This window comes from Microcaecilia unicolor, chromosome 14 (assembly GCF_901765095.1).
Source record: "Microcaecilia unicolor chromosome 14, aMicUni1.1, whole genome shotgun sequence".
Classification (NCBI taxonomy): Eukaryota; Metazoa; Chordata; class Amphibia; order Gymnophiona; family Siphonopidae; genus Microcaecilia; species Microcaecilia unicolor.
Genome location: NC_044044.1, coordinates 34,881,955 through 34,907,020, shown reverse-complemented (window position 1 = coordinate 34,907,020; position 25,066 = coordinate 34,881,955). Strand labels below are relative to the sequence as shown.

At 43.1% G+C, this 25,066-nt stretch overlaps 2 protein-coding genes across 11 annotated transcripts in view; both read right to left on the bottom strand.

Annotated features, from left to right (window-relative positions):
- Positions 1-2,362: 2,362 nt before the first annotated feature.
- NOP2 (NOP2 nucleolar protein) lies at positions 2,363-8,948 on the bottom strand. Of its 3 annotated transcripts, none has more exons than XM_030187850.1 (17): positions 8,853-8,948; positions 8,389-8,515; positions 8,219-8,261; positions 7,874-7,995; positions 7,253-7,497; positions 7,001-7,059; positions 6,307-6,419; positions 6,007-6,206; positions 5,792-5,881; positions 5,618-5,705; positions 5,258-5,398; positions 4,874-5,013; positions 4,643-4,732; positions 4,380-4,502; positions 4,201-4,298; positions 3,132-3,262; positions 2,363-2,816 (listed from the first exon to the last, which is right to left on the bottom strand). In XM_030187850.1, exons 2-17 carry the CDS (start codon positions 8,492-8,494, stop codon positions 2,563-2,565), a joined length of 2,043 nt encoding a protein of 680 aa, XP_030043710.1. In that variant the 5' UTR covers positions 8,495-8,515; positions 8,853-8,948; the 3' UTR covers positions 2,363-2,562. The 3 variants fall into 3 exon arrangements, with proteins under 3 accessions (XP_030043710.1, XP_030043712.1, XP_030043711.1); XM_030187852.1 differs by having other exon boundaries at positions 7,001-7,056; XM_030187851.1 differs by having other exon boundaries at positions 8,842-8,937.
- Positions 8,949-17,342: 8,394 nt separating this feature from the next.
- CHD4 (chromodomain helicase DNA binding protein 4) overlaps positions 17,343-25,066 on the bottom strand; it is a 65,854-nt gene continuing 58,130 nt past the window's right edge. For 4 of the 8 annotated variants that reach the window (XM_030188326.1, XM_030188322.1, XM_030188324.1 and 1 more), the window contains exons 35-39: positions 24,757-24,865; positions 24,522-24,654; positions 19,234-19,429; positions 18,340-18,503; positions 17,343-17,969 (exon numbers count right to left, since the gene is read on the bottom strand). In XM_030188326.1, the coding sequence (XP_030044186.1) occupies positions 17,943-17,969; positions 18,340-18,503; positions 19,234-19,429; positions 24,522-24,654; positions 24,757-24,865 (629 nt within the window). In that variant the 3' untranslated portion in view covers positions 17,343-17,942. Of the gene's footprint in view, positions 17,970-18,339; positions 18,504-19,223; positions 19,430-24,521; positions 24,655-24,756; positions 24,866-25,066 lie in introns of all 8 variants that reach the window. The other 4 variants (XM_030188330.1, XM_030188327.1, XM_030188328.1 and 1 more) reach the window with 3 other exon arrangements.

Sequence of the window (25,066 nt, the reverse complement as noted above, 5' to 3'; positions counted from 1 at the left end):
CATTCTGGCTACTGGACACTGGAGATCATGATCAGTTGCCCTCACTGTATACAGACCCCCCCCCCCCCCCAAAACCAAAGTACAACACAAGCTCAGAAGGTCATCTACAGCCAAACAGAGCACAAGTGGTCAGATCAAATCAGAATTGGGCGGCAGGGCTAGTGCTGGGCAGACTTCTACAGTCTGTGCCCTGAAAATGGCAGATACAAATCAGGTAACACATATGAGTTTATCTTGTTGGGCAGACTGGATGGACCATGCAGGTCTTTCTATGCCGTCATCTACTATGTTAGAACAATATGAAGCAAGGAGGGACTCCAAAAACTCTGCTCCGGGAGTGTTCTTCAATGCAAGGCCCATAGGCCAATGGCAGAGACCTTCGGCGTACCCCCCCCCCCCCCCCAAATCATCTTTCTTTTCTTCCTGCTATTAGCTGTCTCTCTACTCAAGTTCATGTCCGAAAGGAGGAAGTGGATGGGGGAACAAAGGCCTACTTGCAGGGTTTGTGTTGTTTTTTTTTAAGGCGTTCTGGTGACCACCCTCCAGTCTTCTACTACGATGCTGGATTTTTAAAGTTAAATTACATATTGTTAAAACGAGAGCTCTGCAAGTTAATTTTTCAGTACACTGGGAAGTAGACCATTTGGTCCAGGCAATTTGCTACTCTTCCAAGATTACAGTGATATTCCACCTAGGCTGGGAGGATCATTGCTTGTACTGCTTTTTTTCTGGCATCATTAAGCAAAAGACAGATCACAGTCATTGTACAGGAAATGCAAAAACATACTCCTAACCTTTTACAGGCCAGAGAAAAATAGCAATGTGATAGTGGAAAGATGCCTTGCACGTACGTAAACATTCCCACCTACACTCCTGCACTGCTTCTAGATGCATCAGGAAAGTGTTGTATCTCACATCCCAAATAGTGCATTATGATTCACTGAAAAAAATAAAGACCACCACTCTTATCTTCTAGCAAAATAAAGGTAAGAAGAAAGCACACTGCCAAATCTTTCCAATATAGGACAAAGATCCTCACTTTCCACCTCAGCCTCTTCACAAATACTAGAGAACTCTTTGTGAATTAGTGTAATTCCATCTTCAACCCCTACAAATTTACACAGTCTAAAAAAAAAAAGAAAAATTGGACACACACCAGTTTCAAAATACTAAAGTTTACCAATCTATGAACTAGTGAATTTCAATCTGGCAGCAGTCCAGCTTCAACCGTTGACGCTTGGGTCAAAGCCCATTCCACCCTCACTAATCGTTCCAGAAAATCCAGCTTTCTAGAGTGGATAGTGGAAGTCATTACAAGAGTGGTTCCCAAACCTGATCCATTTGACGTGCTGGGCACTAAACACAAGGGCTTAAGTATAGAAGGCTGCCATGTAACAGAAGAGAGAGGTGGCAGGCAAACACCCCAAACTTTTCTTTTTCTCTTGCCCATAAAACATTAAAATGAGCAGGTAGCAAGCTTGCTAAATCAGAGCTTTAACAGAGTCTTCGACCTACACACCACGTTCTCTGTACAAAAGGTCCAGCTCCTCCCCAACTTCCCCCTTCCTGTGCTTTATTGAATCCTGTCAACGTTTTGAAATTTAAGCACTATTCAAAATTTCCAGTTACTTGTACAAGTAAATCTGATGGCAAACGTAATGTATATCACTACACTGGGACAACCACCAGACTTCTACCTGAAGACCCACCTAACCAGTCTACATTTCAAAATCATCATATATGTCCAACACCTCTCAGAATAGGAGATGCTGCCACTCAATCCCACAGGCATTGCTTGTGGTTTCCTAGAAAACCAGATTGGTTACCTGTACCTCAGCAACGATCTTACCAGTGCTCGCTGCCCAGAGACAGAAGTTATACCCTTAAAGACAACTGGAAGGGAATCTTAGATTGTGTCAGTCAGAGCAGACGGGCTCTCCCTTCCTAGAATCTTGGCATGAAACTGCTGCCCCCCCCCCCATATTAACACCATTTGATGGATCTGCTGCTGAACCCTCTGATCCTCCTCTCATTCTAGCACCGTGTGATGGATCTGGCAGCGAGATTCCCACCTCTCTTTCTGACAGTAACTCTCTATCAGCCAGGGAGGCATGCACAGATCCATTATAGCACTGTGTGATGGATCTGCTAGTGTCCCTCTCCGGTATTCTCTTCTCATAGGCCTGTGTGCTAAGCTTCATTACTGATTCTCACCCCTGTCCAGCAACCAAGTAATGGGTTCACTGAGTAAAGCTTCAGTACAGAAGAAAGGGGCCAACTCTCCTTAAGGAGCAAGGCTCCCTTCTCCAATTTTTACGCTGGTTCTTGACACAACATTTGCAAAAAAAAGAAGAAATGGAAGTAACCCAGTATTATCATTTAATGACACATGGGCAGGATGTGCACAGCTTCCCCTGTACAGTGCAAGGTAGAAGAGTGCACAGCTTCTTGCCAAGTAGCAAACAAGTGAAAAGTCCTGCTGCATGTGGTGGGCGTGGATGAGGAGTGCCCTAGCCCAGCTCCTGAATTCTGATGGGGAGTAGGGGAGGTGAAAGCTCTTCTTTATTTCCCTTTTTTAAACTTTTTAAGCATATGTGTTTTGGTTTTTCCTCTGGCACTTTTACTGTGGAGTCTCTGCTGCACAGACTTCTGTTTAAGCTTCAGCCCTGTTTGCCGCTGGGCAGAGCTCAACCCATTTAACTGTTCATTGACATTAAGTCCTTGATCACTGCTGTTCTTCACCTGCTTAGCAGTGGGAGCAACAGGTACAGGCATATCCAAGGATGTCTGCTCAGTCACTACTGTCGAATCCACCTCTAGAAAAAGAAAAAGAAAAAAAGCCCCAAGCACATCAGTATATACGTAATTGCAAGCACCCTCTCCTTCCATCTCACTCTCCCCACTGATACGCCCAGGCTGAGTTCTGCTGTTCACCTGCTGGTACCTAGCTCTGGGTGTTGGCTTCAGACACATATCAAGCACTGACGTTCCAGGGTCTGCTACAGATACACATTCCAGCCCGATGTCATTCATGCTTACTGCACTGGGGCCAGACAATTACTTTTAGTGGTAGTGGCTGTAGTGGTTATATAGGGTGGGGGACATTTCTTGTCATCTGTTACTGCCCTCACCTTTCACAAGTTTAGGAATCATGTTGGAAAACTTCTTGAATTTGGCTACATAGAATCCATCCATGTTGTGTGTGTGGGGGTAAAAGCGACGTGCCAGCTTCAGCGAGGGATGGAATCGTCTTTCCCGGAACCTATGGAGTTATGAAGATAGAAAGATGAAGTCACAACTCCTCACATCCGAACACTTAAACACACTATATCACAGAAGGGCAACTTTTATACACAGAAACAGAAATGCACAGAGCTCACAGGCATACTTTATAAATAAAGTACATATTTAACTAAAAATGATCCAACAAACTGCTGGAGTGACTATACTCAAAATCACCAACTCTGGTTAAATGAAGTTTATAGAATTTGAGAAATGTATTGCTCTTAATTCTGACAGCCTACAGTCCTTGCGTTCAATATCAATGTGCCTTTTTATGCTGGATTGTGCATCAGGCTGGTATAATGTTCGCAGTGTCTGGACTCCTTTACCCTATTTTAATAAGAATCTATATCATAAATGTCCTTAATCAGTTTTATAACTAAATACAAAACAGGAACATCTCAATAATACTTTCTCTTATTATTTGTCCACTGTTTGGTAATGATGATTTTTTTTTCTTACATACTCACAAAGTTCCCATTTCAGAGGATATTTAACTACATCTACATTGACTTGGGAACCTAAACATCTCAGACTTGTAATTAAACTCTGGAATTCGTTACCAGACAATGTGGTAAAAGCAGTTAGAAAAGTCCATAAGCCATTATTAAGATGGACTTGGGAAAATCCACTGCTTATTTCTAGGAGAAGCAGCATAAAATCTGTTTTACTCTTTTGGAAACAGGATACAGGGCTTGATGGACCTTTGGTCTGTCCCAGTATGGCAGTTCTTATGTCCTTGTTAAAATGGCTCTCACAGTTCTGGTCTGGAGGGTAATCTCCTGAGGGCTTTTGACTGCAAGCTCTGACAATCCCCAGTGGGCCTCATTGGTTCACATTAACACAAACAAACTTTCGTTTTTGGCTGAAAACGTTTAAACAGTTTTGGTCGGCCTCTAACACACTGTTACCACACACCTTGTGAATCCCTCGCTGCCGAAATCCAGCCCAGTCGGCACCAACTTCACATTTCGTTTCTTCAAAGCATAGTCTGTCACCCACTCATTCTCCTCCACCTGTGCTGACAGACAAGGTTAAAAGGTCATAAAATGCCAATTATTAGGAGTGGCGCAAGTCTACATCAGAGCTGGACTCACAGTGATGGAGCAGGTGCAGTAAACAAGGTAACCACCCGTCTCCGAATCTGCATCCACAGAATCAATCGCACCTAGCAGTAGCTCCTTCTGTAAGTGCGCACAGCGTAACAAATCCACTTCCATCTGCAGAGAACGAAAATCTCAGTATACAAGCAGCCAGCACCCATCCAATCAGGAAGAGATCACCCCCCTCAAGCACCTCAGACTAATGGTGAACCTCCAACCCCTCCTTTTTGCCTTACTTTCCCCCTTTTGAGTAATACCTTGTTGGTTTTAACCATGGGGTCCTTGGAAATCACACCAGTGCCGCTGCAGGGGGCATCTAGAAGAACCCGGTCAAAACCCCCCAGAACCTGCAGAGAGAGGGAGGAGGTGTCGTAAGTGTCTGCTCCTTGGACGGCAGCATCCGATTGCTCCTAGGAAAAATGTCTTCCTGTGCCAAATAAGCTGTACACACGTCAAGCAGATAAACACAGTCACAGCAGGGATGCTACCTTGGGGAACTGACGGCCATCATAATTGCTGACAACTGCGTTGGTGACTCCCAAACGGTGCAGGTTGCCTACGACACTCTTCAGACGCTCAGCATTTGCATCATTAGCAAGAATCATCCCTGTGTTCTTCATCAGCTGAGCTACGAAACCGAGCGAGAGACACTTTGAGTATGTTTTTTGAATATCTGTATAATTATTTAATACTGAAAGTTTAAAGTATGTGGAGTAGATCAGTGAAATACACTTGTCCTTTAATACACTTTGAATTGTATACTTTGATAGCAAAATGTAAAAATGCCCAAGAACATACAGAGTTTCATAAGGTACTGTACATATGTGCAGTTCTTCTAAATAAAAACAAATCACAGGGTGGGAAGGAAATACCTATGTAACTGGTCTTCCCTCCAGGGGCACAACACATGTCCAGGATTTTCTCGTTCTCCTGTGGTGCCAAGGCCATGACAGGCAGCAGGCTGGAAGCTCCCTGTAGCATGTAATGTCCAGCAAGGTATTCTGGGGTCGCACCTACAGAACAAGACAGATTTCATTCCGAGTGCAGCTGCCTTTCTACTGCATACAATGTTCTGCCGTGGGCTTAGGACATGAGGACATAGTCAGCCACATAAACACAACACAGCAGAACAGCGCAAGGAAGCGCCTTCATGCAGAAAGTGGCAAGATCACGAGTAGTTGTTCAGTGTCCAGACAGGATCCTGTAAAGTGACAGCAAATTGCTGGACTCACCAATGGGCACAGACGAGTCATAGATCACTAGCCCAGTTTTTGACCACTTGCCAAGGGGGTCCAGGTTCACGCCACGATTAATGAGCACCTGGATAGACAGTAAAAGAGAGGTGAAACCTGGATACAATTAAAAAGGGTGACCAAGAGGAAGGGAAAGGAGAACCAGAATAGTACCTGTGCAAGATCTCGCCTCCGGGTCTTCAAGGTGTTGGTTCTGATAGTCACAGGCCGCTGCACTTCATTTGCCTCTAGGAAATCTACTAACTAACAAGACATGGAAAAGTAAGAGTGCACAAGAGAACTCTCAGCAGATGAAATATACCTGAAGAAAAAGCAAAAGCGGAGCAAGGAGAAGCCGAGCAGGATGGGGAGAAAGGGGAGCCTCTCACTTCAGACACTGGAAACAGCTCCATCAATTTTTCAATGAGGTAATCTCCATAGCTGAAATACACGGCCAGGTCTTTACGTAGCAGGGTCAGGTACTCCTGCCGTGTGCGCTCTGCTTCCCGCCGAGCTGCAAAGTTTTGCAGCACTTCCACATTGTCCTGAATTCGCTGGTGGATCACATGGAGATCAGAAGGGTGGTGAGGTGAGACCACAAGTTAAGAACACACAACAGACAAAAAAAACCCCACAGTTGTCACCCACCACCTGGGGTGCCCCAGACCACAGATAATGTGAAAGGATATTCATCTCCTGAATCGCTTGGCTGCTGGGGAGCACAAAGGCTTCTACATCCATATTCAGTGCTAGATCTGGAGCCAAAGCATCATCCTCATTGTCTCTAGAACTGGAGCCTTGTCTGCAATAGAAATGTGACAGGGAGGAGAAAGGGATGGATGGCAAGGCAGAGAAACACACACCAGCAGCAAATCACAGGCTCCAGTCTCTCACCCATATATCTGCCCATACTCCTCTCAGTCCACCTCTCAGCTCTACACCTTACCATCTCCAGAGGATCTGCTTTCTGCTATATTACACCCAAGCTCTGGAACTCATTACCACTCCATATTAAAACCCATCTCTCTCTGCTGTCAAATGTCAGCTCAAAACCTGATCTTTTCACCAATGCCTTTGGCCTCTCCCAGCTCTTTCTTCCCCCAGTCCCTTCCTAACTTTCCTCCTGAACTTTCTCTCTCCCTTTAACCTACGTAAACCGCAGAGATATTACTCATGTACTGCAGTATATCAAACACTAAACACATAAATTTGAAGTTTCACTGCCCAACACATTTTGTGAATATTAAACCTTGTTTCTAGAGGAAATCCTACAGTATGAACAAACTAAGAGAAACTCCTTTCCCCTTTATGTCACAGCTCCCTACCCAGCCTCCCCCACAATAAACCATGCTCTTATAAACCACCCTCCCTCCTCTCACTCACCTTCCCTTCTTCTCCTGAAGCAGTTTCAGTTTTCGAGCTGCTTTTTCAATCGGCAGCTGCTATATTTGAAAGAAAAAATAAGCCAAATCTAAGTGCGACCCTCATAGCAGACATCTGACAGTCCAGCACCCTCAGAGGGGCATCTGTGACTACCCCCTGTCAAAACAGATGAAGAGAGGAGGGGCAGAGAACATTAGAAGGAGGCGCAGAGGGTACAGTAGAAACAGAATGGTCTTATTAAAAGATTCACACCTCTGTCTGGCTGTTTGATGAAGTGCCATAATCATCCACCATCTCTTCTGCGTCACTACTCCCCAATGACAGATGCTCATCATCTGATACCATCGCCTCCTCTTCACCTCTGTAACCTAGCCCTGGACCTCCTTCCTCCTCGCTCTCCTCTGACTGGGGTCTCTTCCGCTTGGCTACAGTCAGCCACTCAGCATTCTCATCGCTGAAGCCCAGGGTGTTGGCCTCTTGGTGCTGCATTTCATGTGCTGTACCAGAGCAAAAATACACACCGTTTGAAGAGAATAAAAATCAGCTCCTTCTCCACTGATGTTGTCACAGGACACAGACTAATGTGTACACCTAGAACTGGGATAACCACAGTAGCAGAAGATAAGTGGAGCTATGAAAGGAAGTTGCCATTGGAAAAGGAAAAGTGGTGCAGCGTGTCCAACCTTTTTGTATCAAGAGCCAAAACACATGGTTAGACCATTTACACAGGGAAGCAGGGATTGCCTCAGAGGACTTCATGGCGCTTCTGTGAGCCAGGAAAATTAAGTTGGCTGGCTGAGTTGTGACCTGGGTTTTGGACAAGCATGTCTTACGGTATCAGGTTATGGGATTCCAGACATCTTAAGATCTCACCTTTCCTGCCTGTTACAGGTTTCTGTTGAAAAGCCTTCTCATCTTGTGGGCCAGAATGCTCCTGAAGGTCTGCATTCTTCCTATCTACAGGGGTGGGAAGTTCCTGGCAGCGTTTTGCAGCTCTATGCAAAAATAAGTGCAATCAAGACCAAACGAAGAAAGTCAAAAAAACAAATTTGTTTTCATCTCTCATAAATAAGAGAAGTTGCTACAAGCTAATGATTTTCCTATATCATCCTATTAGGCCACAGATAAGACACCAGATCTACCTACAAAGAAAAGCTATGCCCCTACAATCCTGCCCTTTCCTCACCTAACCCAATGTAGGAAACTAAGCATACTCACCGCTTCCTGGCGTGGCTTGATAAACGCTTGGATGTTTGAACATCTGTACAGAGTTTTAAAAAAGGAGACATATTAGCATTGAAATAGCAAAGAATGCACTGGTCTGAAGCTGCCTGACCTACTGTTAGGTGGCAGGACAGGAGGGAAGAGAACAGAAACCTCTCACTCACCAGCAGGTAAAAACTTGGCTAGTTCAGCCTCTGCTCCTTTCTGCTTCCGGGATTTGCGCCCTGGCCCACGTTTCTCCTTCCTGGTGGGGTCCAGTTTTCGCCCCATTCTGCCACTGTGGTCTCAGGTCTGAAAGAAAATTGGCAGAACCCTATCAGCAGTATTATTTATAAAACAAAGTGTCTTGTTGTTAAAGCCCTCCAACCCAAAAGGACACAAAATGTGACCCCTTCATTGACCTTCCAACCCCACCTCCCATCTCAGGCTGATCCTTTACCATCCACAGCGCTCTCATTACTTTACTTTTCTATTAATTCAGCTCTTTCTTTATTTCTCGACACAGAGGCTTGAGACTGCGCTTATCACATGATTAACAATCTGACAAATGCGTCTCTATCCTCTTTAGCTCAACTCCTGTAAAACTATCCTTCGATCTGATGATAATTAGGACTAACCTGAGTCCTACCTCCCACCGTGAATCCCAGGAGCAATCACATGCGTTAGTAGTGCAAAACCCACGACCAAACTTCCTTCCCCAATACCGGAAACAGGAAGTTGCGTTGAGAGAGGAGGAGGACGGGACCAGTAGTGCCAGTTGGGCAATTTTTGAACAAAAAGGTTAGACTGAAATCCTCCTTGGCTTTCAATACTGGTTGCAGATTTTTCAGCTACTTTTTACTCACTATTATTGCAAGCCTCAATCTGGGCTTCCCACAGCCTCTTAGGTATGCCAACTTCCAAGCCTCGTTCTGGTGCTCCAATAGCCTCCTCAGTGAACTTCAAGCCTCGTTCTGGTGCTCCAATAGCCTCTCTCAGTGAACTTCAAGCCTCGTTCTGGTGCTCCAATAGACTCTCTCAGTGTACTTCAAGCCTCATTCTGGTGCTCCAATAGCCCAAGGATGGAACCTCCTTGCAATAGCTCTTCATTCTGGTGCTCCAAAATAACCTGTGTCTCTGTGCTTTCCAAACCTATCTTTCTTTATGATGCAGACTTGGAGGCTAGAAAACAAGGGGTTCGGATTGTTTTTGTTTTTTTTTACACACAAGAGTTGCTGCATTTATATATGAATAAGTTAAAGTAGGTGTTGGAAAGTGCAAGGTTGGCTTTTTCGTGAAATACACATTATGAAAGAGGAAAGACTATGAAGAGAGCAGGAGCTAGAAGAGTTACTTAGCATTGCCTTGGCCACTGTGCCTCTTTCTGCTAAAACTCACAAAAAAGGCCTTTTATTTTAAATCTCTCTTGGTTGTATTGTAGAGAATGACACAGGAACAGAGACCAGCACTAACACGGGGATGGGGACAGAGCCTGCGGGGAGTACGAGGGGATGGGGACAGATCCCACAGGACAGGAATTCTGTCCCCATGTGATTTTTGAAGCCTGTTAATGAACTGGACCATTTTTGTTTTGATTTTTTTGAAAAACAAGTAAACGTGTTGGCTACAACTAGCAAAAGTTGCACGGCGGATCCCGTACATTCCTGCTACTAGTACATCTTCAAACAAGGCATTTTGTATTGCAGGAAAGACTGGAATGCAGGAGAGCTAGACTGAATCTTCAGATTGATGACTTGCTCACCCAGAGATTAAAGAAATCATAACAGTGCATCATAGGGCATACTTCTCCCCCACTCAGGCATACAGAACAGGTTGTATTTTGTACCCCTGGATATTTTAACAGGGTCGATTAGGATTCCTTGAGGTATAAGTCAACTATTGTTGGGGTTGGAAGGGTAAAGGATGGTGGCATGAGGGTTATTATAGTTGCTCATTGTTAGTATTGCTATTTGTGATTTATAAACACTAGTTGCACAGCAGATTGTTCCTTTTTATTTATTTACATATAAAATCATAACTGTTCAATGCTTCCGAGGACAGAGCCCACGAGGATGGAGACACAACCTGCAGGAATGGTGGGGACGGAGCCAGAACCCACAGCAGCGAGGACAAACTTTGTCCCCTTGTCATTCTCTATTGTATTGGATCAATTTTCTCCTAGTGGTGCCCACATTTGCGGAAAGTTCCATTAACTACCTTTCGGAAGGCACTGTTTACAGTAGCAAGACCTGTCCAATTACAGAGTAAATGACAGCAGATAAAGACCTGAACGGTCCACCCAGTCTGCCCAACAAGATAAACTCATTTTACATGGTATGTGATACTTTATATGTATACCCGAGTTTGATTTGTCCCTCTTTCTCAGGGCACAGACTGTGAAAGTCTGCCCAGCACTGTTCCTGTACTAAAGGTTCTGAAGCTAACGTCGAAGGCCCTTAAAATTTACACTCCAGCACACCCATGTCTATTCAGTCATGATCAAGGCAATTGAATGCACTTCCACCAGATTTGCATAAGGTGCATTCTCATGACACATTTAAGAAGTTTCTGTACACCTATCTTTTCCAGCAAACATATGGACCTACTTTTGACCCTTAAGCCTATTCCTCCGTCATGTATTTCAGCTATAGACTGGCCAGGTGTTGGCCCAGGGCCTGCTGTGGTTGGTTTATTTGCTATCCTGTTTCTCTTATGTTCTCCTGTTTTGCCTTGTTTTGTTTGCTATCCTATTTACTATTGCAATTCCTTTCCTGTGGTAACTCTGCTATAATTTATATATTGTACACCACCATGATGTTCTCTCTTTAGCAGTGTATCAAATAAAATTAATGTGAACCACATCTTTTTTTTTCTTTCTTCCCAAAATATTTTTATTGAAAAATTTCCCTAACAGCCACACAAACTCAAAGAACCATCAATGTGGACTGTAACGTGCAAGAGGGCTCAGTTTTCAAGTAGGCAATTTGAGAGTAAATGGCTTTTCACAATTGCCCTCATGATATAAGAATATAAAAGCAGGCCATACTGCATCAGACCAGTATGAGGTCACACCATGGAGCGATACAAAGGCATTATAGTATTTTCAGTCTTATTCACCATCCCTTTCCTAATAATTCCTACCATCCTGTTTGCTTTTCTTAGCTGGGCTGATTTCAGTGATTTGTCTACAATGACACCTGGATCTTATTCTTGGGTGTTGACTCCCATGGTGGACCCCAACATCATGTAATTATGATTCAGATTATTCTTCCCAATGTGCATCATCTTGCATTTGTCCACATTAAATTTCATCTGCCATTTGGTTGCGTGGTCTTCCAATTTCCTAAGGTCCTCCTACAATTTTTCACAGTCCACATGGGTTTTGTCACCTTAAAAGTTTTGTGTCATCTGCAAATTTCAAACACTTCACATGTCGTTCTGCATCCTGATACATAGAAAAAGACTTAGCAGACTTCCTAATGTCCTTCAACAGGAGGTCAAGTACATATGGAGCTGCCTTAGGCTCCTCCTCAAAGCGCAGCACTGTGGAGACCTGTGCTATCATTTCCTGGAGTTCATCCCTATGGAAAATATGGACCACAAAGGAATCCTTCGCAGGGAGATCCTCCATCCAATCATCTACATCCCCTGGACCCTCCAGATCCTCTGGCTTCCACTCCTCCTCAGACATCATCGAACCTGCCGTGCCAAACGCCTCTGCTGCCCTGGCCTGACTTCTGCTGTTTAGGAAGAGGAGAGGTACAGAGGGAGAACTGACCTACCACGCTGCACTCCTAATTCCAGAATGGAACTGAGCCCCAGACTTGACACAGACAAAAGGCCCCATACATACCTATGATAAAAGCAGGGGTAAAATCCAAGGCAGATGACCCCTGAGGAGTACCAGCACTAGGCCCAGCAGAAAGAAGCAAAACCTGCCATTGAGAAAATGTAATTGCTCCTGTCAAAGCTGAGTCCACCACCATACCTGACACCCACAGGCTGTACCGAATCCCCACGAGTGGGAAGACCCTGACAACAGTCCTGGCTCAGGATCAACTTTGGGCTCACCCCCAGCTCAAGCAGAGCAAAACACTGGCCTGCGGAGTCCAAACTCTAGTAGGAACAGCCTGTACAGCGCTTCAATCAGCCCCCACTCATAACAGCGGCTGCACAGCACGAGGTTACCTCAACATCGGCTGCACAAAAAAACCAGAGGTTTTGGGTTTTTTTTTTTTTTTTTTAACTTAGGCTGATTGTCCCAACACAGAACCACACAACCAAGGCACCACAGGTGGGGAAAGGACCTGGACACCTGGGTTTTGCACCCTGAGGCACAGGAGACTGCTGTGAGCCTCTGCCTCAATCTAGCAAAAAAAAAAAAAAAAACTTTTGTTTTTTTTTTTATTAAAATCCCGAGTTCCAGCCTGTACAGATTTACCACCTCTACATGTACATAAGTATTGCCATACTGAGAAAGACCAAAGGTCCATCAAGCCCAGCATCCTGTTTCCAACAGAGGCCAATCCAGATCACAAATACCTGGCAAGATCCCAAAAAGTACAAAACATTTTATACTGCTTATCCCAGAAATAGTGGACTTTTCCTTTAGGAAGCTGTCCAAACTTTTTTTTTACTCTGCTAAGCTAACCGCCTTTACCACATTCTCTGGCAACGAATTCCAGAGTTTAATTACACATTGAGTGAAGAAACATTTTCTCAGATTCGTTTTAAATTTACTACATTGTAGCTTCATCGCATGCCCCCTAGTCCTAGTATTTTTGGAAAGCGTGAACAGACACTTCACATCTATCCGTTCAACTCCACTCATTTTATAGACCTCTATCATATCTGCTGGAGACTGAGAACAGATTGACTGTAAAGGGACTGCACAGCCCACTTATAAGTTACTTAGAAGTCAGTGATTCTCAGTCTCTACCTGCCGGTAGAGGTGCATAACCCATTCATCTGTGCCGGTCTGGAGGGACACTACAGAAAACCAAGCTCCCTAATGTCTATGTGGTATAAGGGGAGACCTAGACGCTTCTGGGTATCTTCAAAGTGTGGCCACCCCTGGATATACTCTCCAACTTGGTCCAGGCGCTCTCACAGAGACTAGTGATGAGCAAATAACTGCATGGCCCCTTTTAAGTCTGTCTCCATCTACTGGCTGAGGGACATAACATTCATGCTGAACTAGTCTAGCGGACAAAAAAGGAAACCCAGCTTCTGGCAACAAATTCCACAGCTTAATCAAAATATTTCCTCCAATTAGATGTGCTACTATTATTTTCATTTATATTTACAGAGGTTTGATATACTGCACAGGAGTCCAATGCTGGTTATTTACTACAGAAGCTTGATACACCACCAAATCACACCCAAGTGCTACTGGGCCAGTTTATATTCAGAACTGTAAAAAGAAAGTAAGAAATTACAATATTTGCAAGCGAAGTAGGAGGGAGGAAAAAAAAGAGTAAGAAAATGTAAGGGGATACGAGCAAGGAGAGGGAAACAGAGTGCACTCCGCTCCATGGATAAATCCTTCTTATCTGTTCCCTTCTCCACTACTGCCAACTCCAGACTTCGCGCCTTCTGTCTCGCTGCACCCTACGCCTGGAATAAACTTCCTGAGCCCCTACGTCTTGCCCCATCCTTGGCCACCTTTAAATCTAGACTGAAAGCCCACCTCTTTAACATTGCTTTTGACTCGTAACCACTTGTAACCACTCACCTCCACCTACCCTCCTCTCTTCCTTCCCGTTCACATTAATTGATTTGATTACTTTATTTTTTTGTCTATTAGATTGTAAGCTCTTTGAGCAGGGACTGTCTTTCTTCTATGTTTGTGCAGTGCTGCGTATGCCTTGTAGCGCTATAGAAATGCTAAATAGTAGTAGTAGTAGAAATGGAGAGCACTGCTAGAATGAGTAATGGAAAACAAAAGGAAGATTAACTGAACATATGATGAATTAGCCACTTTTTTTTTTTTAATAGCGGGGTGGGGATGGAGGGTTGTTTCCTTGTCATATTATTTGAGCGTTTATTTATGCTGTATTTGTTATGCCACCTTTAAAAATATATCATGGCAGTATACATAATTATATAAAGGACTTCAAAGAGAAATACATTAAGGGACTTAAAAGGCAATATGGGGGGTGGAGTTTAAGGTGTCAGTAACACAACAATTAAATACGCAAATAACACACAGTAAATGTCGGCAGATAAACACCCGCATGGTCCATTCAGTCCGCCCAACAAGGTAGCCAGAGTTGAATCTGGCACTCTGCACAGGTTCCATTTCTTCGTGATTAAGGGCTGGTATATTTAATCTCTCTCTCTCCCTGCCAATTTTGGGGTACAGACTGTAGAAGTCTGTCTGGCACTGGTCCTACTTCCAAACTAATGGAGATGCCATTGAAGCCCACTCCAGCCTCAATCCTGAGCTGTTTTGCCATTTACAGGACCCAGACTGTAGAAGTCTACTCACCATTGGTCTTACTTCCCAACCTCTGAAGCTGCTGTCAAACCTCACTCCAGTTATGAGGTCATTTAAATTTTCCTTTAATTGGATTCCGTCCTTTTCCTAGTGTTCCTCTGTGTTTATCCCACACATTCTTGAATTCTGTCACCATTTTTATGTTCAAGAAAACAAAGGGGCAGACGATCTGCAAACTCCAAAGTGGAAACTGTACAAAGCAGATCGTTGATAAACTGAGATGTATTTTATTAATGTAACAAAATTAAAATATGTATACAGAAACTCATATACATATACATATTATAGCCCGACACAGGCCGTGTTTCGCCCAACTGGGCTGCTTCAGGGGCTAAAAAATAATAGATAGATAATAAATTATGCATCTTAACATCTAAATAAAAACATAAAATGATAACATAGAGATTGCATGATTTGAACATAAATAATATTATAAAAATAGAGTAATGCTACAATGGCTTTTTTTAAAAAACTTTTCAACCATTGCGCCTTTGATAGGGTACAAAAGCTGAAACACTACTATTATTAGATATAGCCTGTTGTTCATATTCAAAACAAAGTCAAGTTATCCGCTGTGGATGACGTCTGCCTCCTACAAAAATAGATTTCCCTATTCCTCTAGATTAAATAGCGCGACGCTGTGATCGTGTCAGAAGCTTAACAATCTTTATATCTGAGTCCACGCTACAATGGCTTTAAAAACTTTTTTCTAGCACATAATAATGAAGCGTTGCGATTGATTTTCAATCACACAGCCCCCTGTGAATATCTCTGTAAACTGGCTTATATTCCCTTTTTCAATATTATTTTTACACAGGTTTATAACCAATTGTTTTCTGCATTTCCAGACGAGCTGTTTTTTTCAGAATATAGATAATATACGTGAGTTCTATTATATCATTTTTCTATCACATTACTCTTTTGATCATACCCATTTCTATTTTTACATTTATTTTTATCTGTATCGTCATATTTCCTTTCTGTACCTTTTTAGCTGTTTCTCCAGCAATATCTCTGGTTTGATGGTGGAATACCACTATATAGGTGGGTGCCTTTTGAATCATATTATTGAGGATGGGTGTCTGATGTCTGAATATGCTGTTATGTCTGTATCTATTTTCCTGTATATACTTTCTGTGTGTTTCTTGGGATACTCTATAATTACCCTTTTGGGATTCTGTAACATGTACCTGTATATATATATGTGGTAGATATATTACCTATTTGTGACTAACATACGCGATTTCTGATAGTCCAATTTTCATTATGAATAAAGTGTCTGTGGGATTTTGATGTTATAGATTTTAATGATATTGATTTATATGTAATTATAGATGTATATACATATATATTTTATGTCATTTGACCTTTTTTTTAAATATATTTTTATAATATTATTTATGTTCAAATCATGCAATCTCTATGTTATCATTTTATGTTTTTATTTAGATGTTAAGATGCATAATTTATTATCTATCTATTATTTTTTAGCCCCTGAAGCAGCCCAGTTGGGCGAAACACGGCCTGTGTCGGGCTATAATATGTATATGTATATGAGTTTCTGTATACATATTTTAATTTTGTTACATTAATAAAATACATCTCAGTTTATCAACGATCTGCTTTGTACAGTTTCCACCATTTTTATGTTGACAACCTCCTACGAGAGGGCATTCTAAGCATCCACCACCCTTTCTGTGAAAAAGTATTTCCTGACATTGCTCCTAATTCTCCCTCCTGCAACCTCAACTCATGACCTCTAGTTCTATTGCTTCTGCATCTCTGCAAAAGATTAGTTTGTACGTTAATACCTTTTAAGTATTTAAACATCTCTATCGTATTTCCCTTTATCCCTTCTTTCCTCTAGGGCAGCATTTTTCAACCTGTGTGCTCGTAGGAGTAGGGCCAGCTTAATCTGTGAAAGAATGGAGTGTACCTTTTTTCTTGGCTCTAGCTGTTTGTGACAGCTAGCAACGATTCATTGAGGCTGCTCACACCAAACCCTGAAGCCTTCTCTCTGATTTAATTTCCTGCTTCGGCATAGGCAGGAAGCATCAGAGAGAAGGGCTCCATGGTTGGCATGAGCAGGCTGTGTGAATCGTTGCTCACTGCCACTGACCACTAGAGACAAGAAAACTTTTAAAAGTTACACTAGAGGGGGGGGGGGGGGGGGGGGTCAAGAGAGACAAGGGGAGATGCTGGACTATTTGTAAGGGGGGTGGGGGAGAAGGTAAAATGCTGGACCATGTGTGGGAGTGTGCCTCGATACTTTTAGCACTGTGGAAGTGTGCAAGATGAAAAAAAAAAGTTGAAAATCTCTGCTCTAGGGTATACATATTGAGGTCTTCATGTCTCTTGGCCATAACTGCAAAACATTAGGAGAAAACCAACTGGCCCCACTGATGATTTTGTAGATTTCTATCATCTCTCTTCATGTTCGGTATAAGCCAGAAGTTTCTAGGTTCTTCTCAGCTCTTAAGAGCCTATACAGGCACCTCAGGATGTCACCCACCTATGAGGCTAACTCATAATACTGGTCAACAGAGAACCAAATCTCCTTCCATCTCCCTCCTCCAAAGGCGACAAAACAACCCAAAAGAACACAACAGGAAAACTTTTATTCCAATTTTTCTGCTTTTTTTATTATCTATTTCTTATTAAAAAGCACGACAGAGGTAGGTAAGTCTGTGTCGGAGTCCCTCATGTCTCCAGCTCCTTTCTGCTTTATCCATTTTTCTTTTCCACGGTCCAACACACAAGAAACAAAAAGGATGAACACTCAACTTTGGAAAAAAAAAGGGAAAAACCCTAATGTTGTTTTATTAATATTTTTTCAATGTACATTGTTTTTAACAGAGTCTCACTGTTATCCAAAAATGGGGAGAACAATTTGCACCATGAAAAAACTCAGCAGAAGTCAGGAACAGAATTTCCCAACACCTTCCTGCAGGGCCGCCTCCTCAGGCTGTACAGTACAATCTTGTGTTCCAAGTCCACTTTTATTAATAAAGAATTAAAAAGAACAAAAACTGAGATCATTGTGGCTCCCATTTGTGGGGGTGAGGGAGGGAGTATCACTTAAATAAAGACCGATGGGGAGGGGGGAGGAGCCCATGGATTCTATGTAGAGGTGTCAGTCACTTGTCAGATCCTGGTTCTGGTCCAATCAGGAATGTACAGAAGGATCAGAAAGGGTCTCCCTAGTCTTCAGCCCACCTCACTGAGGGGGAGATGACACCATCATTGCTGCTGTGCCACCTGCAAAGGCTATTGTGGGGGATGAAGCAAGAAAAAAAAAAGTAAGTAAGAAGCAGGGAGGAGATAGCCAGCACACAACCCCCCCCCCCCCCCCCCACACACAAAAAAAAATACCCCTCCATTTGTCTCACTTCATATTCAGCAGTACTGCCTGCTACTACATTCAGTACTCTCTCAAATGTTTCCAAGCACTAAACAGGATTATTCTCCTCTCGTTTTCCACTCCCATTCCAGAGTGACAGGGACAAAAAGCCCCCACCCCGAGTTCCCTAGCATTAAATCTACAAGCCTGTCACCCCTCCCTAACTTAATGTTGTTTAACACTGGAAGTAGGTGTGATGAGGGGAGTCATCCCCAAGTCCATCTTTTTCTTATATACCTGTTGAGGCTGTGGCTCATTGCCCCGGTTTGCTAACCGGCTAAGGATGTTTCTCTCTGACATCTGCAGGCGAACTGCCACGGGCGGGATCCGGGCAATAGTGGCTGGAAGCCTGGTCACATCTGCCTTCATGTCGCTGAGCAGCTCCTCCAGCTGCTTCAGAACTACACCATGAGAGAGTGTGGGTACACGAGAACAGTTAATGGAAAGAATTTCAGTAGCCAGTGCATATCACAAAGCAGAAAACTCCAGGGACAAAACATTTCTGCCATGTCTTGCTTCCTCCTGCTTTGCCGCTTTCTGTGCAGTCAGACATCTTGCATCTCCCTCCCCCTCCCCCCCCCCCATGCTTCCTATGCAAGTAGGTGATTTGTTATCTTCTGCTCACTATGCAGATAAGCACCCATGCTGTGCTCTTCCTCTATTCCTGTACAGCAAGGACTGTGTCAACATCTTAGTGCTAAACAGAAGAGAGGAAACAATATCACACAGTAACCTAGAAGGCAAATTCTGTAGAAATAAGCACAATAGCATCAAAGAAAGAATACCCTGCTTCTTCTCAAGAAGCCAATCTACCCTCAAACACTATCAAAGCACAAGGTCTCTTCCTTCTAAAAGTACCTCAATAATGTTCCCCATGCAGGTCCCGTAAATTCATATCTTAAAACACCAAAATACAGTATGTGAGCACAGCAGTGGGTACTAAAATGTATAACATGCCTATACTTACTGTATACGATGTCATTCTTCAGAGCTTATACCCAAATGCTTCCACAAGTCCCATCTAAAGACCGCCTCCCCACAGCACCAGCTATCACAGCTTCTGCCAGTTAATTATAAGTAAATGTCATATGAAGAAAATAAAAAGCCTGGGCGCTAGTTACCGGTCGTTACCTTTGTGCAGGACAGCATTGGCGGGCTTGTTCCCAGCCATAGATTCTTTGGAGAGGTGTTGGTGACTCTCTGCCAAGCACTCCACCTCTGCAAATCGTGTATTCAATGCCATGGATGGATGTGAAGGGTCCTCAGACATATTCAGGTATGCTGCCCGGCGAAGCTGCTCCTCTATTACCAATGCCTGCTCCAGGAGCTGCCAGGGGAAAAGGAAAGAAATCTGGTATTACCTGTTAATTTTCTTTCCTTGAGTTCAACCAGACCAATCCAAAATGAATGGGTTATTGCTTGTCAGCCAGCAGATTGAGGGAGACTTAACAGCTGTGAGCTATGCCCTAAAAAAAAGGCAGCCACAGCTTAGCACTCTTCCTGTAACAAAGTGTGGATTATCGAAATGAAAATATTCCTAAACTAATATCCTAAAAATTTGGGACTCCAAAGCAAATCAGTGCTTTCTCAAGATATTCTCTGAGAGCCTCTGGCTCCTTCCCACCAGTTACATAGGATAGAAAAGAAACCAGAAATATCCAAAAGGACAAGGAAAAATAAATTAGCAGGGAAGACCAAATGTTTTTCCTTTTTGTCCTAACTAGACCAGCCCAGAACACATGGGATGAAGCAAAGCAATCCTTATGTCAGGTGGGAAGATGATATTCCAAATGTGCAGGACAGCATTGGCGGGCTTGTTCCCAGCCATAGATTCTTTGGAGAGGTGTTGGTGACTCTCTGCCAAGCACTCCACCTCTGCAAATCATGTATTCAATGCCATGGATGGATGTGAAGGGTCCTCGGACATATTCAGGTATGTTGCCCGGCGAAGCTGCTCCTCTATTACCAATGCCAGCTCCAAGTGCAACTGCTTCTTTCACTTGTGCATCTAACCTATAAAACTTGGCAAAGGAATGCCAAGGAGGACCAAGTAGAGGCTCTTACAAATCTGTTCTGGCGAGCAACTTAGCTGAAGACACTGCCAGGCTGACTTGAGCCCAGAGCCTTTGGGGAACTTCTGAACCTTTGAGAAGACAGGCCGAAGCAATCACTTCTTTTAGGCAATAAGAGAGAGTTACTTTTGTGGCTGCTTCCCCTTTCTTTGCATCACCAAAAAGTACAAACAGTCCAATTTAGAAAACTCATCAGTTACCTCCAGATACTTAACTTTGTACTCATAACCACAATCCTCCTTTTGAAAGGAGAGCAATATGACCACCTGATTTACATTAAAACACACACCTTGGGAAGAAAGGAGGGAACTATACGAATTGAAATTCTCACTTCTATAAAATGGAAGAAGGCTGCAATTCTGAAATTCTCCTGGATGAAGAAACTGCTAGCAAAAACCACCAACTTCAACATAAGATCCTTCAATGTCACCATCTTCAGAGGTTCAAAGAGTGGAGCTGACAACATCCACAACAACCAAATTAAAGACATCAAACGAACTACAGGACGTAAACGCACATCAAAGTGCAAACTAACCTGTGCTCCCTGTAAATGCCTCCGATTTCAATCCAGCACTGCCACTTGCACTTTAAGGCAAGATAAAGCTAGACCCTTCAAGTAGTCCTGAAAAAAGGTAATATTTGGACTGCTGAAGCTCAGAAAGGATGACCCACTTACAGCTCCATGCCTCAAAGATTCTCCAGAATCTAGAACAGGTCAAAGAGTTAAAATACTTCCTCACCTGCAAGAGAGTTGCAATGATGCCATCTGCGTAAGCTTTGCATCTCAAATGCTACCTCTCAATGGCCAAACTGTAAGAAAAAAAGTGAGATGGGTCATCCATGACTACTAGGTCTTGCCAGAGGAAGCCCTGTTCCTACAGCAGGCTTGGGTACTCTTTGTGCAGCTGCACCAGGTCCACATACCAAGGCCAATCTTGGCCAATCTGGAGCTACTAAGATCACCAACATGGGAGGAGGTACTATTTTCTGGAACACACTGCCCAAAAGCAGCTGAGCAAAAAATATAGAACAAGCCCACTTGGGCCTGCATGTGCTGTTCAAATGTGGCCAAAACTTCAGCTCTTTCCTTAAATTGAAAAACTGAGGAATTCTACATTCTGACTGCACACCGTCCATTGCTGGAACTCCCCACTGGTGATCAATCATGGCAAAAGGTGGCTGTTCAAAGCAAGAACGCACCAAGGAGCCTTCAAAATCGGAACAAGTTATTTTAATTCACAGCGTAGATCAGACTTGTATATCAAAGACCCGACACTGTTTCAGTGCACAGTGCCTGTGTCAGGGGTCAAACTCTGTATAAAAATACTGATATGGTGTAGCCTAATGAGCAGAACCTCATAAGACTGAGTGAACCACTGATTTAGCAGAGACGCATATGGGGGCCGCATTTGAGACTGAGCCCAGATCAAGTAGTGACCAAGGATCCCAGGCCCAAAGCGTGCTCTGTCTCAGAAGGGCATGAATTTGAGCCTGAAGCTTCTGGATCCTCCTGTCAGGGCAAGAACACCTTCCTCAGGCAGGTACTGAACAAAGCTCAAAAATACTCTATACAATGGGAGGGCTGAAACTTGTGCTTGCCGATGTTAACTACCCATCCAGAAGACTCCAGAAACTGCACAACTTGTGCAGTGACCTGGTGACTTTCCTGTTCTCCCTTTGCTTTGATGAGCTAATCATTGAGATAAGGTGAACCATGAGGCCTTTCTTGTATGGAGCTGGTGCTACCATTACTGTGACTTTCAAATATGTTTGTGACCAGGCCAAATGGAAAAGCCTGACTCAGGATGACAAGCCTTAAAAACCTTTAGTGGGGGGCGGGGGGCACCCAGATAAGAATGTGCAAATATGCTTCCTTGAGATCGAGAACTGTGTGAAACTCTCTTGCCCTCACTGCTGAAAATGATTGAATGCAAGGTCTCCTACATGAAATCGGGAATCTGCAGAGCTTGGTTCACCTCATTCAAGTTCATAATTGGCCAAGTAACACCTTTTTTTCTCTGGAACAATGATATAAATTGATTGTCCTTAAGAGTCACTAGTTTTCCAATGTAGATAACACCGTCAATCTTTTTGCTGGAGCCCTGCCCAAGAGACAAAAAAAGTATCTACAAGGCAGCAGGAAAATTTCAATTTGTATTCTTGTCCTCCATTGGTCAGAAGTGATTTAGATCCATTCCTTGAAAAATGGGGACAGCCAAACCCCTACCTACTCTCTTGAGGAGTGAACCCCCAAGCTTTTATTCAAGACCTCTAGAAGTTCCTGAGGCTTTTTGATCTTGGGAACCTTTTCTTTGGTCAAAGAAAGGCTGAAGGTCTGATCTGCAGTTGATTCTGCTGCAAACCAGATGATCTGTCTGGCCAGTACAGTTTCACCTTTCTAAAATGCATTCAATTTGCAGAGGTTTGTCCTCTGGCAGAATAAGACTGTTTCCCCAAGCCATCCCTTCCAGAGTGTTCTGTCACTGGACTGTTGCAACCAAAGCAGCACCAGCAGCTACTGCACTACCCTGCCCCATCCCCAAGGATTTGCTGCATATGGCTCCACAGCACAAACAGCACTCGAGTCTGACCTAAAATGGTGCCTCAAACACTGGTGACATGGATTGGCCACTGTTGGAAACAGGATGTTGGGCTTGATGGGGACCTTCGGTCTGTCCCAGTATGGCAATACTTATGTACTCTTGCAGCTCTGCCCATGAGCTGTGGTTTGAGACAGGGAAGCAGTAGCATCACCTGGGTGTGCTTGCACTACAAATTCTGGACCCATAATCTAATCTGATGCACTGTACAAAAAAACATTATCTACAATGTAAAATAAAAATACATACAAAACAGACTCCAGCTTGTCCACCCCCCCCCCCCCCCCCCCACTTGATGGCTCACCAGCCCAGCCCAGAGCTGCATGGAATACTTGTCACCATCTGTTGGAGACCAAGAATACTTGAGCTCTAGCTAATGGTGCTTCTTATAGGAAACAGCTTACAGCTCCTTAGGTCTCTGTATTCATCTGCTGGCATAACCCATATGTTCCAGATGGTCTGGTTAGGACAAAAAGGAAGGAGCACAAACACAAAATCTATAATTTCCTACGAACAAGATTCCCAGCCAAACCATAACATGAGATAGTGCATTGTAAGCCACACTGAGCCCGCAAACAGGTGGGAAAATGTGGGATACAAATGTAATAAATAAATCAATGCCCCAAAGGTGGTTCAATTAAATAGGTAAAAAAAAAGGCAATAGAATTTCCTCAAATGTCCTGCATAAAGTCAGTAACAGAGGCGGGGGATTGCAGCTAAGGCATACTCAGAACAATTCCCTTAACCTCAAACATTCACAAAGGACTCTGCTCAGCTGCCTGCTCAACCCTGACACAGGCTCCCTGCTTTTGCCCATCCTGTTTAATGTTTACATGTCTTCTGCTGATTTTGGTTTTTCTGCATTAGGTGTAAAATTCTATTCTTACGTGGATGATATGTTTTTGTTGGTTCCGGTAAGCAATGATTTGGCCGGCACTACATCCATTATAGCTCCATACATGGATTCAAACCAAACTGTTTTGGCTCGATTACGACCTTAGATCTACTCCAGATAATTTGTTGATAACAAATCCGTTCAACCTTTAGATACTACACTTCTCTTGAGACAAGTTAACCATCTAGTTCAAATAGTGTTTTTCAAATTCTGGCCACTACGTAATGTTTGGCATAATTTTTATTAAAAAAAACATTTGTTTCTTCGCTCAGGCCATAATTTTATCTCAGATTACTGCAATAGTCTTTACATGTCTATTTCAGTTTAGTTACGTACTAAAACCCAGATTCTTCAAAATACAGCGTCCAAATTTATATTTCATCTGATGATCTCTTCATTGGCTTCCAATACAGGCTTGTATTCTTTTTAAACTTGGGTGTATTATATTTACGATATTTAATGGTTCCTCTACAGAATATTTTTTTGGACTGTTATCCTTTCCATCTAACTGCAGTACTTTAAGACCTAGAGACCCTGATTGTTTAAGTTTTTTCCTTCTTTTATAGGCATTAGGTATAAGAGATATCTGGATGACTTTTTGCTATCAGGCTACACATTTCTGGCTCTCTTTGCTCTTAGATTTGCAAACATCTCCATCTTTTTTTTCACAAAAATTTGAAAACTTATTTAAAAATTTTTTTGGATTAACTCTGTTGAACTGTGGGATTTTTCAGGTTTTTTTTTTTTGTTCCCCACATTGAACCACTGTTTTGTGGGAGCTAGCGGGATACAAGAATCATATTACATTACATTACCTCTACATTCTAAGGCCATATCCCTGAGAACTCTAACCTTGAAGCGCCGTGCCAGAAATTTGTTTTTGATCTCCAGGAAGTTACCACGGTTCATCTCTCCCTTGAAGGGCTCATTAAGAATGGCATAGCGCGTGTCATTCTGGATGTCCTGCCAGCGGGCATAGCCGTGACTACAGAGATGGTAGCTTAGGAAAACCAAACCATACATAGTCATCATCCTTCCTCCCACCCCAACCCCTCCCTATGCAAGTCACATATACATTAAAGGATACGTAATGATGCCAGCCAGAAGCCAATAATCATGCCGACGATGCCAAATTTCATAGGTTTTCTTAGTAACAGTCGCCGCCCTTTCCTCATTCTGCCACAGAGAGTGAAGCTCTAGTGAGAGGAAAAAGTGAAATCAGCACAGATTCTCAGCTATAACAAGGGGAGGGGATGGGTAGTAAGGGAAGAATTATCCAGAATTCCAACTGTAATTAAACTCTTTAGACCAAAAACAGGCCATGTCCAATTTCTAAGCAGAACTTTCTTTGCTTTTAGGAAAGTCATGAGATAAACAGTCACCTTATGATAAAATTT